This window comes from Grammomys surdaster, unplaced genomic scaffold (genome assembly GCF_004785775.1).
Source record: "Grammomys surdaster isolate TR1022 unplaced genomic scaffold, NIH_TR_1.0 186, whole genome shotgun sequence".
NCBI lineage: Eukaryota > Metazoa > Chordata > Mammalia > Rodentia > Muridae > Grammomys > Grammomys surdaster.
This window is the reverse complement of record NW_021604631.1, coordinates 5,171,058-5,189,793: the sequence shown is the minus strand read 5'-3', so window position 1 is coordinate 5,189,793 and position 18,736 is coordinate 5,171,058. Positions and strand designations below refer to the sequence as shown.

The 18,736-nt window shown below is 46.0% G+C and overlaps 1 protein-coding gene across 2 annotated transcripts in view; it reads left to right on the top strand.

Moving 5' to 3' along the window:
• Positions 1-18,389, top strand: part of Atp6v0a4 (ATPase H+ transporting V0 subunit a4) — a 46,595-nt gene extending 28,206 nt beyond the window's left edge. For both annotated transcript variants that reach the window (XM_028768394.1, XM_028768395.1), the window contains 7 exons: positions 6,145-6,263; positions 8,990-9,206; positions 12,726-12,827; positions 13,068-13,175; positions 15,717-15,834; positions 16,691-16,862; positions 18,296-18,389. In XM_028768394.1, coding sequence (XP_028624227.1) covers positions 6,145-6,263; positions 8,990-9,206; positions 12,726-12,827; positions 13,068-13,175; positions 15,717-15,834; positions 16,691-16,862; positions 18,296-18,389 — 930 coding nt within the window. The remainder of the gene's footprint in view (positions 1-6,144; positions 6,264-8,989; positions 9,207-12,725; positions 12,828-13,067; positions 13,176-15,716; positions 15,835-16,690; positions 16,863-18,295) is intronic.
• The last annotated feature ends 347 nt before the right edge of the window (positions 18,390-18,736 follow it).

Here is an 18,736-nt window from a genome sequence, read left to right as displayed (position 1 = left end):
CCTCCTCTTCTTCTTCTTCTTCTTTTTCTTCTTCTTCTTCTTCTTCTTCTTCTTCTTCTTCTTCTGTTTTGTTTTGTTTTGAGACAGGGTTTCTCTGTGTGGTCCTGGCTGTCCTGGAATTCACTCTAGACCAGGCTGATCTTGAACTCAGAAATCTGCCTGCCTCTGCCTCCCAAGTGCTGGGATTAAAGGCATGTGCCACCACTGCCCGGCCTTTAGCCAGACTTCTTACACATCAAGACCACCTGCCCCAGCTGGCATGCCCACAGTGGGCTGGATTCCCAGACATCAATCACTAATCAGGAGAACTCCAACTGTCCAATCTGGTGACATTTTCTCAGTTGATGTTCTTTTTTCTCAAAGGACTCTAGTTTGTGTCAAGTTGACAAAACACAAACAAAATAAACTAACAAACAAACCTAAGCAGGTAATGGAATGGAATCCTAAGCATGGTAATGAAATTCTGGTGAGGATGATTTGGGGAGAAAGGGAACCAGGCAGAGGGGGAGCTGGTGTACACCGGGGGAAAACATGGGTGGGGCGGAATGAAGTAGAACAGAGTCTAGTGACACATGCATGTGAAGATGCCATAGGAAACCAGTTATGTTGACTGTTAGCTACACAGGCAGGCAGCCAGTGCTCTTAACCACTGAGCCATCTCCGCAGCCTCTCAGTTGATAGAAATGTAATTTTAAAAAGAGAAACAAAACAAAACTAGCCTACTATCCTTCGTGCAGTTTTGCCACTTGACCACAGTTTTGAAAGGGAAGAAAAAGACTGGCAGAGTCGGAGAGAAGTGGGATGCTCAAAACAAAGGGGAAATGGATAAGGTTTAGAGCTTCCTCGAGTGAGGCCCTGGGTTCTATCCCCAGCACCACAAAAGCAAAGCAAAACAAAAACTCAATTGCTTGTCCTAAAATTATATAGGTGTAATCTTTGCATCGGATATTTTATTTACATTTCAGATGTTATCCTCTTTCCCCACTCCCCCCCACAGAAACCCCCTATCCCATCTCCCCTCCTGCCTCTATGAGGATGTGCCCCCTAACCACCTACCCACTCCCACCTCTCCACCCTCGAATTCCCCCACACTGGGGCATCCAACCTTCACAGGACCAAGGACCTCCTCTCCCACCTATGCCCGATAAGGCCAACCTCCCCTACATATACAGCTGGAGCCATAGGTCCCTCCCTATGTGCTCCCAGGCTGGTGGTTTAGATCCTGGGAGCTCTGATTTGTTGGTATTGTTGCTCTCCCCATATGGCCACAAACCCCTTCAGCTCCTTCAGTCTTCTCTCTAACTCTTCCATTGGGAACCCTGTGATCAGTTCAATGGCATCCGCCTGTGTATATTTCAGGCTCTGTCTCTAAGGAGACAGCTATATCAGGCTCCTGTCAGCATGCATTTCCTGGCATCCACATCAGCGTCTGCCTTTGGTGACTGCACATGGGATGGCTATCCAGGTGGAACAGTCTCTAGACAGCCCCTCCTTCAGTTTCTGTCCCACACTTTGTCTCCATATTTGCTCCCATGAGTATTTTGTTACTCCTTCTAAGAAGGACCGAACACCCACACTTTGTTCTTCCTTCTTCATGAGCTTCATGTGGTCTATGAGTTGTATCTTGGGTATTTCGAAGTTTTGGGCTAATATCCACTTATCAGTGAGTGCATACCATGTGTGTTCTTTTGTGATTGGGTTACCTCACTCAGGATGATATTTTCTAGTTCCATCCATTTACTTATGACTTTCTCGAATTCATTGTGTTTGTTGTTGTTGTTTTGTTTTGTTTTTGGTTTTTCAAGACAGGGTTTCTCTGTGTAGCCCTGGCTGTCCTGGAACTCACTCTTCAGACCAGGCTGGCCTCGAACTCAGAAATCCGCCTGCCTTTGCCTCCCAAGTGCTAGGATTAAAGGCGTGCGCCACCACTGCCCGGCTCCCATTTGTCAATTCTTGATCTTAGGACATAAGCCATTGGTGTTTTGTTCAGGAACTTTTACCCTATGTCCAAGTCTTCGAGGCTCTTCCCCACTTTCTCTTCTACTAGTTTCAGTGTATTTGGTTTTATGTGAAGGTCCTTTATCCACTTGGACTTGAGCTTTGTACAAGGAGATAAGAATGGATCAATTCGAATTCTTCTACATGTTGTCCTCCAGTTGATCCAGCACCATTTGTTGAAAATGCTGTCCTTTTTCCACTGGATGGTTTTAGCTCCTTTGTCAAAAATCAAGTTACCATAGGTGTGTGGGTTCATTTCTGGGTCTTCAATTCTATTCTATTGATCTTCCTGCCTGTCTCTGTACCAATACCATGCAGTTTTTATCACTATTGCTCTGTAGTACAGCTTGAGGTCAGGGATGGTGATTCCCCAAGAAGTTCTTTTATTGTTGTGTATAGTTTTTGCTATCCTGGTTTTTTGTTATTCCAAATGAATTTGTTAATTGCTTTTTCTAGCTCTATGAAGAATTGAGTTGGAATTTTGATGGGGATTGGATTGAATCTGTAGATTGTTTTCAGCAAGATGGCAATTTTTACTATATTAATCCTGCCAATTTATGAGCATGGGAGATTTTCCATCTTCTGAGATCTTCTTCAATTTCTTTCTTCAGAAACTTGAAGTTCTTACACAGATCTTTCACTTGCTTGGTTAGATTCACTTCAAGGTATTTTATATTATTGGTGACTATTGTGAAGGGTGTCCTTTCCCTAATTTCTTTCTCAGCCTGCTTATCCTTTGAGTAGAGGAAGGTTACTGATTTGTTTGAATTAATTTTATATCCAGCCACTTTGCTGAAGTTGTTTATCAGGTTTAGGAGTTCTCTGGTGGAAGTTTGGGGGTCACTTAAGTATACTATCATATCATCTGCAAATAGTGATATTTTGACTTCTTCCTTTCTTATTTGTATCCCTTTGCTTCCTTTTGTTGTCTAATTGCTCTGGCTAGGACTTCCAATACTATGTTGAATAGGTAGGGAGAGAGTGGGCAGGCTTGTCTAGTCCTTGATCTTAGTGGGATTGCTTCAAGTTTCTCTCCATTTAGTTTGATGTTGGCTACTGGCTTGCTGTATATTGCTTTTACTATGTTTAAGTATGGGCCTTGAATTCCTGATCTTTCCAGGACTTTTACCATGAAGGGATGTTGAATTTTGTCAAATGCTTCCTCAGCATCTAGTGAGATGATCATGTGGTTTTTTTCTTTGAGTTTGTTTATATAGTGGATTACATTGATGGATTTCCGTATATTGAACCATCCCTGCATTCCTGGAATAAAGCCTACTTGATCATGACGGATGATTGTTTTGATGTGTTCTTGGACTCGGATTTTGAGAATTTTATTGAGTAATTTTGCATCAATGTTCATAAGGGAGATTGGTCTGAAGTTCTCTTTCTTTGTTGTGTCTTTGTGTGGTTTAGAATCTCCAAAATATAAAACACTACAGACAGCAGCAGGTCTGGCAGATGTGGTCCTTATATTTCTCTTGATGTTTGAGCCAAAGACTGATGGAGGGTTTAATCAGTATTACATTGTATAAGGTTCCTCAACACATTCACTCACTGTGTTAAACATCTTCCTGTGACTTCCTGTGACATAAATAACTTGCCTTCATTGTAGCTGAGTAGCTTTGAGGTGTTTGCAGTTTCCTTGTTCAGTAAGGGGACTGAGGCCAGGGTCTTGTGCATGGGAGCAAATGCTCTGTCACTGAGTCACTTTCCATAGACGGGACACATGGTTAAGAATCTGTGTTGTGGAATTCGACTACCTGTGTCTGAGTCTTGGTTTTCCCACTCATTGGCTTTATGATTTTGAATAAATGAACATCTCTGTGCCTATTTTGTCACCTGTAGAATGGGTATAACAGCCAGAGCCCTGAGACTGCTTAACAGATGGATCACCCTAGTCATAAACGTGAATATATCAGTTGCTTCCATATTCTTTTCTTCCAAGGTACATTGGTAACTTGTTTCTTTCTGAGGTTATGATAAACTCTCTATAAGTTTATCTATAAAACTGGAATATTTGTATCCTAAGATGGCCTTTGTTGGAATTAAATGAGATCAGCACATCTAAAGGGCTTGATATATGCCTGGTACATACTTAACCTGTCAGCATTTGTAGTGCATCTGATTGGCTAGATCTATAGTGTGTTAAAGATCTTACCCTTACTTACCATGCTGATTGGTGTTGTAGAAACGGGTCACCCAGGATCAGAGGGCAAGTCTGGGATACCCTAGATGCCAGGTAGCTGTGCCAGGGACAGAGGAGGTGCTTCTAGTGTTAGTCACTGCAGTCCCTCCCCCACCATCCTATTGGTCTCTTGGGGGTGATCTAGCTGCTGCTCAGAATATTGCAAAGAGGCTCCAAGCTGTATGTAATTCCATCAGCGTGTTGGTGTGTGTACATGTGCAAATGAGTATGTGCACACACAGTGGGGATGGACTATGTTGTAAAGCTGTGTCTAGCTGGATATTGGCCCGTGCTGTTTTAAATGAGATTGTCCCCCATAGTCTCGGGCATTTGAATGCTTGGTTCCTAGTTGGTGGTACTATTTGGAGAGGCAAAGGTAATGTAGCCTTGCTGGAGGAAGTATATCACTGGGGGGGGGGGGGTGTTTGAGAAAAAAAAAACTTCTCTCTGCTTCATGCTAGTGGTTAAGGGTGTGAGTTCTCAGCTTCCTGCTCCTACCTTCATGCCACCATGCTTCTCTGTCATGATGGACTCCTATCTCTTCGGAACTATAAGTCAGAATAAACCCTTCCTTCTATAAGCCACCTTGCTCATGGCATTTCATTACAGCAAAAGAAATGGATTTTCTTTCCCCTAGGAAGGAAAACATTTTAGACTAGGAAGTTGTTTGTGATGGACGTGAAAAGGCCGTGTAGATTTCTTACTTTTAAGATGGCCCATCTCATAGACACACGGGATGTGCTTGAATTTCTTGTGAGGTGGAGGGTATGAGCAAGGACTTGGGATGGGAATGCAAAAAACTCACTTGGTTAGTGAGTTTTCTGTGGCAGGAAAGAACGTTAGTTAGAGTGAGACCCTAACTAGCCCCTGTCTACTCCGTGACCTTGTTTAGGGCTGGAATATGTGCCAGGACTGAAAGAGAGGCAGGAATCATGTCTTATCCATAGTGATTTTGACAACTGATTGTGGAAATGACTTAAGAAGGTTCTGGAAAATTCTTTGCGTATGAACTATCCCAGGAACTCAAAGCAAAATGGGTTACTATTAAAAAGGAGTTGTGACCCATTCTTAGGTCAACACACTGCAGGCCATTAGACTGAGGCAAGTTTGAGACGCTACATAGTATTTCACAATATCTTCCAAGTTGGCACCATGTATCTTTTGGTGTGTGTGTGTGTGTCTGTGTGTGTGGTATGTGGTGTGTGTGTGTGTTAGTATGTGTATGTGTGGTGTGTGATGTGTTAGTGTGTATGTGTGTGTGTATAATTTATGAGGGGAGGCATGTTGAAGGAGGTAGATGACAACTTCATGGGTTCTCTTCTTCCACCTTTACACGGTTCCAAGGATAGAATTCAGGTTGTCTTTTAGTTTACTTCCTGTTGCTTTGATAGACACCATGACCACAAATTACTTGGAGAGGAAATGGTTTATTTAGCCTCACAGGTCACTGTACATTATTGAGAGGAAGTTAAAGCAGGAACTGAAGCAGAGGCTGTGGAGGGGATCTGCTCCTCATAGCTTGCTTAGTTGCTCCAATATAAAACCTGGGACAACCTGCCTAGGAACAGAACCACCCACAGTGGACTATGACTCCCCCTTCAATCACTATTCAAGAAAATGGCCCACAGGCCAATCTCTGGAGGCAACAGGTGACTCTAGTTTTTCAAGTCGACAGAACCTAACCAGCACAGGAAGCCAAGTTCGGTGACAAGCACCCTTACTCACTGGGCCATCTCAGAAGTCCTCATTTCTGTTTTTCTTCCAGTACCTGGCAATTTGATCAGTGGCACTAATGCTTCTAGTGCTGTCACCACAACTGCAGTGACAACAGGCTTGTCTGTTCCCTTCTCTGTGGCCCCCGGAGCAGGTCTCTGTAATTGCTTTCTATGCAGTAGCCCCCACTCCTACAGAGCTCCCCTGCTCTGCCTCATGTCTTTCTTGTCATGTTTCTTCTCCAGATTTGGAACCTGGCTTCAAACAAACTCACATTTTTAAACTCCTATAAAATGAAGATGTCAGTCATTCTGGGAATCGTTCATATGATTTTTGGTGTTATTCTCAGCGTCTTCAATCACATGTGAGTTTCTTCTTTAAAAAATATTTTAAATTACATGTATGTGTGTGTGTGTGTATGTGTGTGTGTGTGTTTGAGTGTGGGTATGGGCATGTGAGTACATGCTCACGGACCCCCCGAAGCTGGATTCCCTGGTGAGCGTGAGCTGCCTAGCACAGTATGAGGAACCAAACTTGGGTCCTTTATAAGAACACAAGGACTGATGAGCCATCTTCTACCTACGTGTGGATTCTTTATTCACCCTCTGCTTGCTCATCTAATGGCACTGATGAGGAAGAGAGAAAGAGCTACCAGCAAGTCTTTGTGTGGCAGGTAGCTCCCTGTGGGTCTTGGCTTGAGCTGAGTTGAGATGGGCTGGTTGGCCAGAATCAGGAGCAGCTTTGTTTCTGCTATGCAGTCTCTCAAAGTAAATGTATGCTTTTCACCTGGAAAATATTTTAGGGTTCAGCAAGGGCCTGGGGAGCTTACAGCACCTCATGTTCCTCCTACCTGAAAGGAAAGGTTGATATAGTATCCAGCTCATTTTCCACCCAAAGGGTCAGGGAGGAATTGTATGAATTCTGGCCAAGGTGCTACAACCCTGGATCCTTCTCCCAGCTGATGGCAGCCCCTCCCTCCTCTCTCCCTCCCTCTCCCCTCTCTCTTTCTCTCTCTCTCACCTGTTCATGTCTGCACTCTGTTCCTTTCTCTCTCCCTCTCTCTCTCTCTCTCTCTCTCTCTCTCTCACACACACACACACACACACAACTGTTCATGTCTGCACTCTGTACCTTTCCTTCTTTTCAGTATCCATCACTTGAAAGCTTCTAAAACTTAGTGATGCTAAAAGTGTTTGGCCAGCATCACACATACTTACTCAGTGTGCCTTGAACATGGCAGCTGACGGCAGGTACCACATAAATCCCACTTGCTACCTAGGAGTAAGCGGGGCATTGGCCCACAGATGTGATGGAGAGCTTGAATCAGTCAGTTTAAGTCTCAGCTTGAGCTCCCAGTGAATATGATCATAGACTCAGTGCCTGACAGCGTGAGGTTATCATGTTAAACAAAATACAATGGGGGGTGGAGCTCAGTTGGTACAGTATCTGCCTGGTGTGCATAAAGCCCTAGGTTCAGTCTCCAACACTACAAAATGGAATTGCACATGCACACCTGTAATTCTAGCTCTTGGGTGGAGGCAGGAAAACCAGAAATTCAAGGTTTAGCTACATAGCAAATTTAAGGCCAGCCTGGGCTATGGGAGATCCTGTCTTTTTTTTTTTTTTAAGGAGGAAGTAAGGAAGGAGAGAGAAAGGAAGAGAACAGGGATACATGACAAGAATGGGCTAGGTTACAGGAAAATGAACAACTCCGGGCTCAATGACTTAAGACCATGAATCGTAGCAGCAGGGCCTACATGGATTCCACATCTGTCATCCTTACAAGGGGACTTAGAGGACAGGTGCCCGCTGCCTGGAGCCCTGCAGGTGCCGTGCCAGAGTAAAGGTAGAGAGTTACTCAAGAGATTTAAAGCTTCAGTCCAAAGTGGGAGGTGCCATTTCTGGTCCCATTTTGTTGGCAAGATTCAGTTGCAGGGCAATTGTAAGTCAAGGGGCCATAGACGTAGTTCACAAGGATGCTGTGCCCTGAGGGACGTGCTGAAACTAAAGATCTGTGGGGAAGGGCTTTCCAGCTGGATGGTCATTGGCATCCTTATACATCAGAGATTTTTCTATCTCCTCTTAGCCTGGTAGGGCTCTGTCTTACAGCAAAAGGTTCTGCACTTTCTATTACTCTACCTTGGCATTGTCTCTTGAGAGAATTTACAGAATTTCAGGATCATAAAATACCCTCCTTTTTTCTTTTCTTGAGGTATTAGGAATTGCACATAGGACCTCACACAGACTGGATGTCTTGGGCACTGTTCTATTGCTGTGAAGAGACACTGGCCATGGCAACTTTTGTGACAGAAGGTGTTTAACTTGAGGCTTCCTTAGAGTTTCAGAGGGTTAGTCCGTTAGCAACGTGACAGGAAGTGTGGCAGCAGGCCGGTAGGCATGTAGCAGGAGCAGTAGCTGAGAGCGTTACACAGGCAGAGAGGGAGAGAGACAGAGACAGAGAGACAGACAGAGACAGAAAAAGAAGCAAAGCCATCTAATGACACACCTCCTCCAACAAGGCCACACCTTCTAATTCTTCTCAAACAGTCCACCAACTGGAGACTAAGTATGTAAATATGTGAACCCATGGGGGCCATGCTCATTCAAACAACCACACTAGGCAAGTGTTCTACTCCTAAGCACTGTGGGGGCAGTGCCAGAAAATGAAGTCCTGGAACTGAAGTTAGTCCACCTGATGTGACTGCTGGGAATCCAGCTTGGGTCCTCTGGAAGAGCAGCAAGTAGTCTTGATCACCGAGCCACCTTTCCAGCCTCATATTAGAATCATTCTTAGTTTCCAGGCTCCGTCTAGCCCACAGGCTGTAGGTTGGGAGCCCCCCTGTCTTAGAACATGCGTAGGAGAAAAGCTCCCAAATGTCTTGTATACACACACACACACACACACACACATACACACACACACACACACACACACACACACACACACACGTTTGTTTGCCGGGGGAATACAGCTGTTTGCCAGCAGGCGCTCAAAAAGGAAATGAGCACTGTATGCTCTAGGGGGCGCACTTAAGCTTAAGCGCCGACGTTGTGTTAACCTTCTGTCTCATCTGTGTTTTCCATCCCTAGCTACTTCAGAAAAACCTTCAACATCATTCTGCAGTTCATCCCCGAGATGATTTTTATGCTGAGCCTGTTTGGATACCTGGTTTTCATGATCATTTTCAAGTGGTGTCGATATGATGCCCACACCTCCCGGAAGGCACCCAGCATCCTCATCCACTTCATCGGCATGTTTCTGTTCGACTACGATGACTCCTCCAATGCACCCCTGTACGGCCATCAGGTAGCTTTGCTTTGAAAACACCTCCTCAGATCCACTAAATTCTGTAAACTCTCTCTCACGGTCGGAGTACTGCAGAGAGTCGTTCCTTGCAAGATTGAGCCATCCCTAGCAAGGTTCTCCGGGAAGAACTTTGTGTTCTCATTAAATAAGGGGACTGGCACAACTTTGTCGCTGTGCCAGTCTTTCTGCAGGGGTAATACACAGGGGACATTATTGTTAAGGAGTTGAAAACTGGCTAGGAAAAGAGGAAAAAATAATCCTTCTAATGGATTGCCTTGAATTGTAAAGTGTTCCAGTTTAAGTTTTAAAGATTTAAAAATCTTGGTCTGGCAAGATAGCTCAGCAGCAGGTAAGTGCTCGCTGCCTTCCTGGTGACTAAGTTCAGTTCCTCAGACCCAAATGGTGGAAGGATCGAACCAACTCCTACAAGCTGTCCTCTGATCTCCACATGCATGCAAAAGAAATGAATAAGTAAATGTAAAACAAACAAACAAACAAATAAACAAACAAAGGACTTTAAAGATCTTGCTTGGGAGGCCGAGGCAGATGGATCTCTCTAAGTGTGAGGTCTTATATCGAGAATGTTCCAGGACAGCCAGGGCTACACAGTGAAACTCTGTCTATATATAAACAAACAAACAAACATAATCTTTCGTTAAAAAAGCAAACTTTAGCTAAGGTTCACATGAAAGAAAATAGAAATAAAACCAAAAGCAGAAGTTCCTCTGTTTCCACAGACAGCAGGTTTCTGGAAGACTGTGGGCCAGGCTCACGCTATCCCATAATTCCCAAAGTCAGCTGGAGCTCACCCCCATTTTCTGTTCTTCCATGGATGTGTGTTTCAACAGTTGAATTTTACTCTTACTCTGATCTCTTTCTTATTTTCTTCAGCCTCTTTAGCAGCTGCCCCTGGAGATCTACAGGGGATTATTCTAGGACACAGAAAACACCTGTAGCTAGATCCTCAGAGCCACAGATGCTCAAATCTCCTGTGTAAAATGGTACAGTATTGTGTAGAGCCCACATAATCTCCCATAGTCCACTACTCACCCCCGAGACAGGGTTTCTTTCTATAACAACCCTGGCTGTTCTGGAACTCATTCTTAGAACAGGCTGGCTTCAAACTCACTGAGATCCACCTTCCTCTGCCTCCCAAGTGCTGGGACTAAAGGTGTACTGTGTAGAGCTCTCTCCCTACATTCTCGGAATCACTTTGGCATCCAGTGCAATGTAAATACTATGTAAATCGCTGGGACACCATTTTCTAGGGGGAAATAATGACTAGAAAAAGGTCTTGTATTCAGTTCAGTACAGAGAGTTTTGTTTTGTTAGTATTTTTGTTTGGCCGGATATGCAGATGTGGAACTTGCAGAGATGGACAGTTGACTATAACTTACTATTTTCAGCGGGTTTAAATGCTTATTTGTTAGATATCTAAATAAGTGTTTAGGTGGGCATACAAATCACAGGTTTTGTCATGGCACCATCACACATACGTGTCGCCATACTTCGTCTCATTTGCTCTCCTCCCTCCCTGCTCCCAGTTCAGCATGTTCCTTCTTCCCATAAAATGTACTTTATCTTGAAATAATAGAAATACTCCCTTGGGACTGGGTGTAAAAAGAACTCAATGAATCATCCGTTTACTCTGGCCTCACCCAGAGATGAGCCAGCTAATGCAGGTAGAGGGCAGCTTTGTGTGAGTGGAAGACACCCTCTATGCTGACTCCTGGACCAAATTCCGTGGCTAGGATCACACGGTGGCTCTTCCATGGAAACCGGGACCTGCACGCATTAAATATTCTAGCTTACTCTGAGCCTTTTCCCTGGCTCCTTGCTGTGTTTCCTTTTCTCCAGAGGCATCAGGCAAGAAGAAAACCTGCCTCCTGACAAGGCTTTTGTAAGAGATAATAATCAGAGAAGAAACCTACCTCAGAGAGCCCTTTTGTGTCTGACTTGTTCAACACACAAGGCAACCTTAGCCGGCCCCAGAGTGCTGGCACAAGGGGAGAGTGTGTCTTAAAGGGTCGTTTATCCCATGCTGGCCATCAGAGTGAACGTTTCTTTGGATTTCCCAAACAAACCTTTTTTTTTTTTTTGTAGATACTGGTCTTAGAGTAACCAAGTAACAAATCCTTTCTTGTAGGATTTGGCCTTAGAGTAACCAAGTGTTTCCAGTGTTAACTACTTGTAGAGAGGCCAGGGGTTCACTTAGTTTGGAAGAGGCACCAGGCATTGCAGCCAGTGGCTTCCCAACTTCTTGTTCTAGTCAAAACCATTACAGGACATTGGTTGCCTTCCCCAAGGCCACCTAGAAAGATTAATTATGTTGACACAGTTTGGGATTTCTATAACCTCAGTCTGGGGTCACAAGGTTGGAACAAATGGTAATCACCAAAGTCTCCACTCAGCTTTGCTCTGTCTGTCTTTGTATATACACCCTTGCCAGGTCTAGGCATGGGAGGTCTGGTTAAAAAAAATGGACAAACGGCAGTGAGACAGCTTTATGTGCAGGGGCTTCATTGGGTAAGAACAGGGTGAGGACACGTGGCTCCTCCCTCTTTTGAACAAGGAAAATGGAGGGTAAGAGACTGAGCAGATACGGATACAATGTTTCCACTGGGTAGACTATGTTGCCAGCAGTGCCATAACAGGAACCTTGAGCTGGCAAGAGCAGCTGAGGAAACTGGAAGGCTCACCTGCTGTATTTCTTTAGCTCTGGAGCCGTTTTCTGTCCCTGTCCTAGTCGAGACATCTCCTCTTTCCACAATGGCAGCTGAATCGCTCCTTAGAACTGGGTGTCCTGTATGAGGAATGTGTAAAAACAACCAAAGTGGGGGAGGGGCCTGGAAGGAAATACGAAGCTGGGATTCCTCTTGGGCCTTAGCAGTGGTCAAAGGGGGGAACCATGAGAAACTGGGCTCTGAGTGCTTGGCAGACATCCCAACCCACGAGGGGCCGTGTAGAGGGTGTGGGGGGAACTCTTAGTTTCCTTTTGAAGGGCGAGGGGGAGGGAAGGAGGATGAGAGAGCTCAAATTATCACTTTACACTGGAAGAAATATGGAATTAGTGATTGAATAGAAGATGACCAAGGCTTTCAGCGGAGTGTTGGTTGGAGTCATGTGACCTGCCAGTTTCCTTCTGCAACCAGCGTAATTATGTTGCGGAGCAGAGTTAAAGGGGAGGGAAACACAGAGCTGTCTTCATAGCCTGTCCCTAGAGGACTTGCTTTAAAGACTGGCTCTAAATGGTTTGAGAATATCACAAGGGCTCCATAGAGAGTAAACAATGCAGATATGGTTTCCATCTTTCCGTGGACACAGAGCACTGCAGGACAGCATTTCTCTGTCTACACTAGGAATGTAGCAGATGGCAGGATGATTTGTTGGGAAGCTTTAGATGGCACAGGGGGCTGCTGAAGTGCCTGTCTTCGCCCCTTGAGCACGGGGAATCCCACTGTGCATGGGAAGAGCACTTCATGGTCATCTTAGTGACTGGTCATCATTTTGATCTTACAGCAAGAAGTCCAGACTTTCTTTGTCATTGTAGCGCTGGTGTCTGTGCCGTGGATGCTTTTGATTAAGCCATTTGTTCTTAGGGCCAAGCACCAGAAATCTCAGGTGAGTGCTGGCTTTTCGTTTGCCCACTGTGGATCAGAGCACATACTCCTAGAAATTAAGCCTCGGGTGGGGAGAGAGTGGTGGGCTTCCCTGCAAGGCCTGGGGAGGTCTCAAGAGTGTGTGCCCTTCAGCAGATGAAAGATACCTAGCTGACACTGAATGAGGTCCATTATTTTGTTAATACTTTAATAACTCGGAGGCCAAGCTGAAAGGTGTCTTCCTCTCCTTGTTTGTCAACAGCTGCAGTCTTTCACGATCCATGAAGATGCCATGGAGGGTGACCACTCTGGTCCCTCTGCTAAGAAGACTGCAGGTGCCCATGGGCTGAAGGACGGCCACGAGGAGGAGGTATCTGAGACTGCAGTACCAAAGGCCAGCCTCTCAGTGTGCATAGAGTCTAGATGTGATCTTTACAGTCACACAATAGCACACAAGGGTGCAGCCACCATCCTGGCTGAATGAACTCAGACTCATGCTGGAGGATCTAGGGGCCTCTGCTGGTCTCGGCCTATGGCTCCTTAGTCAGAAGGTTTCAGAAAGCCCAGGAAAGAGAAATTTGCTAAGTGGATCAGAACAGGGAGTTAACATTGAATTTGAAAATACTTTACTATTTTGGCCAATTACTGCGGTTATCTTTAAGAGCTTGTGAGGACCAACCATCCTATCAGCCCAGCAGCTTAGCGGGTCCCTTGAGCTGAGACCCTCAGCCCCAAGCACCAGCAACATTGTGTGAGCCTAGCACCGGTACCATCTCTGCTGCCACAGCTTGTGTCTAGCTTGAGGTATTGCAGTAAGCAATGGATTGCTGTAAATCCCAACCCTTTTCTCCAACATAATGTATCTGCCTTTTCTAAACCCTAGTCTCATGTCTAGAACTCCCTGCTGTATGCCTCTTCTTGTGTAGCTCACTGTCACCCCAAACTCAGCACCTGTAAGTCCAATTCACTGTTATCAATGCCATCCTTGGCGACTACTTAGGCTCGAGTGCTTTGAGACCTGTATGATCCCTGACCCCAACTGGGTAAGAGACTTTCCTAAAAATTCCAGAATCACGCCGGGAATCCCGGAATCTGGGACTCAGTGTGTCAGCCAGTACAGTCGCCGTGCTATGGTGTGGCAGCTGCCTTTTTTGTATGTTCTCTCCACTAGGCTGTAAGCTGCCCCAGGGCTGTTGCTCTCAAGTCAGCAGAGAATAGGGGGTAATGAGGGCTATGGGGTCTTCCAACCACTCTTCTCCTTCCGATCTGGCTGGGCTGATCCCCGTGGGAGCGGTCTGATCCATTGTGCCTGCAGATTAACCTTCTGCCATGTTTCAACTCTTTCTGCATCTTTCTCTTCCCCCATCTCACCTATCTGGAAACATCACTACCTGAGCTCTGTCTGCTGTTCTTCAGCTAACAAGCCCTGGTTTCCAACAGATTGATCTTCCCCTTTGACGTTGGCCTCAACAATAGTGCAAGCCACCTGGATTTTCCTTCCAGGGTCTGTTTCTTCTTTGGGAACACATTTCCCTTCCATGTCTCTACGCATGCGTCATGCGGCAGTGTAACTCCACCTCCCCGGCTCAGCCCTGCTCTTAGAGCTCCTTTCTGTTGTTGATGGGAAATGGTGCTTTGTACCTGGGCCGTTTCCTCAAGTAAATTAATGTGTACTTCCCCAAGTTAGGCGAGAACTTCCCTAACACCCGTTCCCCACTCATCTGTGTATCATGTATGCCTCTTTCCCGTGGAAGAAAGCACAGAGGGAGTCATGGGTACCAAGGCACAGGGAGCAAGGCTAAGATCTAGTGGTCCACAGCCACGGGGTTGCCAGCCAGTGGCAGCAAGGGTGGAGATGAGATGTGACTCCTCCCTGTTGCCCACAGCAGCCTGAGGAGGCCCATCTTTAACTTGGACACAGAAAAGAATTTCAGAATGACCCAGTATGAAGCATAATTGGAGTTTATTAAAACAAAACAAAAACGAATCAAAACAAAAGGCTCCGGGAAAGATTAAAGCACACTCAACATCTCTGGTGGGCTTCTTAGAGTCAGTTTTGTTAAACGACAATTTTAACACGGATTTTAAGCACAGGGGCTAAGAGAAGCAGATATTTGGGAAAAAAATAAGACATCCCCAAGTGTGGGTGTGCACTCTTCAAGGGAGTGTCACGATTTACAGCTGTCTTTTGGTCGGTTTTTTTGTTTTTTGTTTTGTTTGTTTTTTTTTTTCAAGACAGGGTTTCTCTGTGTAGCCCTGGCTGTCCTGGAACTCACTCTGTAGACCAGGCTGGCCTCGAACTCAGAAATCTGCCTGCCTCTTACAGCTGTCTTTTAACATTAGCCATACATACCATCTCGGTAGCTCACAGGTTACAATTCAAAGGGTACTCAGCACTCTTTTCTCCTTTCCTCTCTCTCTCTCTGATGAGATCGCAGGCTGGCTCCAGAGGTAGGCTAGAAGATGTTATAACCAATAAGCCACCGGGGTTGTACAAGGAGTTTAGAGCATGCTCTTTACTGTGGATGAAATTTATTTTTTGATGAGATTTCTAGAAAATTGCAGGTTTGCAGCTGAGAAGGGAAAAGGCCTTAAGCAAATGTTAGAATTCTTGACTTTTGTGGGCGTCTTCCCATTCCCTTCCCATGTCCTCGTTTCTCCCCTTTCTATCCCGGCCCACGGGGACTGTGGCTGTAATCTATGATATAATTTGTAACTAACTGGAAGACAGGAGTTCAAAGCCCTCCAATTACCCTGATATGATGAGGATTTATTACAAAATATCCTACACCATAAATATGTAGATTACTATAATAAAAAGGAAAATTAGATTTTAACGTTCCCACTATAAAGGAAGAGGGAAGGGAGAGAAAGAACTTAATGAAATAAGGTAGAAAATGCTCTGTCACAGTTCAACTTTGGAGACATCTTTGTCCACCAAGCCATCCACACCATTGAGTACTGCCTGGGCTGCATCTCCAATACGGCCTCGTACCTGCGGCTCTGGGCCCTCAGCTTGGCTCACGCAGGTGAGTGTACAACCCGGGAATATGTGGGCAGGGGGAGGGGGGAGGAGTTGACAACCATACTACCCTGAGAACAGGCTTACTGTATTCACAAGCAGAAGTGCTTTCCCTGGGCCATTTAACGTTTTTCCTTGGTGTCTTTCTGGACCTTAATCAACCTACTATAGTTTTCCGTGCTTCTGAATTTATGTAAACAGAATCTTAGCTTGGGCCTGGCATGACAAAATGCCACATCAGACTGTGTGGCTTCAGCCAGACACTGATTTTCTTACAGTTCTGTAGGCTGGAAGTTTGAGGTAGAGGGCCAGTGTGGGTGGGCTTGGGTGGAAGCTCCCTTTTCAAATGTCCTCACACAGAGGTGGGGGATGTGAGAGCCAAGATATCAGAGTGAACGAGTTCTGACTTTTCCCTAATCCCATGGCAAAGGGACCCCTCTCATATTTCTGATGTCTCCCCTCCAAGACTGTCTCCAAATACTGTGACACTGAAAGTTCAGATCTCAACACAGGGAGAGGTTGTGTCCCAGAGAGGGCCACAGACAAACCGTGCTTCATGCATTCTTTTAGGTTTAGCATTTTCCTGCCTATCTCGTGTGTGTTGTTTCTATTGTGTTCCCTTTGCTACCAACAGCTCTGGTTGGCTTACTTTCCCTGGTGATCACAGTGTGTGTGGTTCTGAGTATTTGGCTGGTTATTCTTGTTGGAAGCCCTATCACAGTGATCAAAGTTGAGGTAGATAAGTTCCTGCACGACCCTCAGAGGCACCTTCGAGTCTGAGGTGATAGGCTGAGAGGGATGTGCATTGAACAGACGTGTACGTGACACAGCCAGGGCTGAGGATGTCCTCCTTGCTCCCACAGAGCTGTCCGAGGTACTCTGGACCATGGTGATGAGCATCGGCCTACGCATTCGAGGCTGGGGAGGGCTCATTGGCGTCTTCATCATTTTTGCCGTCTTTGCCGTCCTCACAGTGGCCATCCTCCTCATCATGGAGGGTCTCTCAGCCTTTCTGCATGCCCTCCGGCTGCATTGGTGAGCCTGCTTGTCCCCGGGGAGCTGGAGGTTGAGCTGGGAAAGGGCCATCTGCAGGGCTGGCTGGCAGGAGTCACAGTTAAACTCTGTTTGTGGAACCTCGGTTATCCGTTTGTATAGAATGTGTGATGTGACGTATATGCACATGTATGCAGCCGTGCTGGCCGCCCTGTAATGAAGCTCTCTTTAGTTCCTAGTATCTATTTGCTCTCTTGTTACTAAAGCTGGCTTTAGAATGGGTCAGACCTGAAACAGGCTTGTAGAGAGCCTGTGATTCGAGTAGGGGTGCCTGGCCACCGTGGTCGCTGAGAGCAGGAGTTTCAGTCGAAGAAACAAGCCACTCAACTCTGCAGAGGAAACAGGAGGGTGCCCCAGGAAGCCCTTAGCATTCACAGATGGACCCAGAGACTACTGGTGAAGCTAGGTTGCGGGTGCTGTGTTGTTTTAAAGCCACCCTGACCAGCCTCAGTATACACCACAGCTGCTATTGTTAGGGAACATTTTATTTTGATTCTTTTCATCTCATGCCTATGAGTGTTTTGCCAGTATATATGTCTATATACCTTATGTATGCAGTGCCTGTGGAGGCCAGAAAAGGGCATCAGATACCCTGGGACTGGAGTTGTACACACACTTGTGAGCTGCCATATGGGTGCTGAGAATCAAATCTTCCTCTGGAAAAACATCCAGTGCTTTTAAACTCGAGCCACCTCTCTAGCCCTAAAAAAACAATATTTTTATGTCTACATGTTGAGTGGAGCGAATGGAAGCATCTCCTATCACCAGGCTGACATTTCCTCTCTAGTGTACAAAGCACGCCTCTGTAACGCCACAACACAAAAATGAGCGTGGGTGACACTGGTCATAAAGTGACTTTACAACATACAGGCCAATAGCCTCTTTGCAACTTGATATGCCATGTTTGTTTGCTGGCTATCCCTGGGAGGCCTGTTCTTTTTCTGAAGGGAAATGGAAGTAGAAGTGTATGATGACGGTTGGGATAGAGGGAGGAGCTAGGAGGAGAGGAAGAAGGGGAAACTGCAGTCGGATGTAATGAGAGAGTAACGGGGTGGGGGAGGGGGCAAGCTTCTGCTCATTCTGTGCTAGCATGGACCCCACAACTGGAAGTTAGGGTGGAGATGGAAGCCATGCATAACCACATAGAGAGCTGACGCCTCATGTACTGTGATGATCAAGTAGTGCAGTGAGGGGGGAGGCATCCTTGCTTGGATGGAGGCTGTGGACGTTCATGATGTGGGGGAAGTGTGTGCTGTGTCCCGTGAAGCCTGAGGAAGAGAGGTGGGAGGAAGAAGGCGTGGTAAGAAGGAGGCTCAAGGTCATCAGGTTCCCACGGTGTTCTGCGCCTTGCCGCTGCCTGCCAGCCTCGAGCTGACATTTCAATCTGTTTTTCTTGCCCTTCCCGATCACCACAGGGTGGAATTCCAGAACAAGTTCTATGAGGGAGCCGGCTCCAAGTTCTCCCCCTTCTCCTTCAAGCACATCCTGGAAGGGACGGCTGAAGAATAGGCCTGTCTGCATCTGCATCCTGGTGCAGGCGACAGCTGAAGAAGTTCACTCTTGTCTCTGACGTCAACCCAGGCTGGGTGTCCCCTGCCGCAGCCCTTCTCGGCTATCTGAAGTGAGAGGCTGTGTAAGGTGCAGAATTTGACAGGACTTAGGCACGTAACTGAGGGGCTGCTTTGGTAAATCATTTGGACGTCACGTGTAGTCTTCGTGATCAAATACTAACATAACTGGGAAACGGGTTGGGGGCACCAGGCCACTATCTTCCTGTGATAGTTTATTTTTATTTTACATTATTTCTGTCTTTGAGACAAGATCTCTAGCTTTAACTGTCCTGGGAATAACCACAC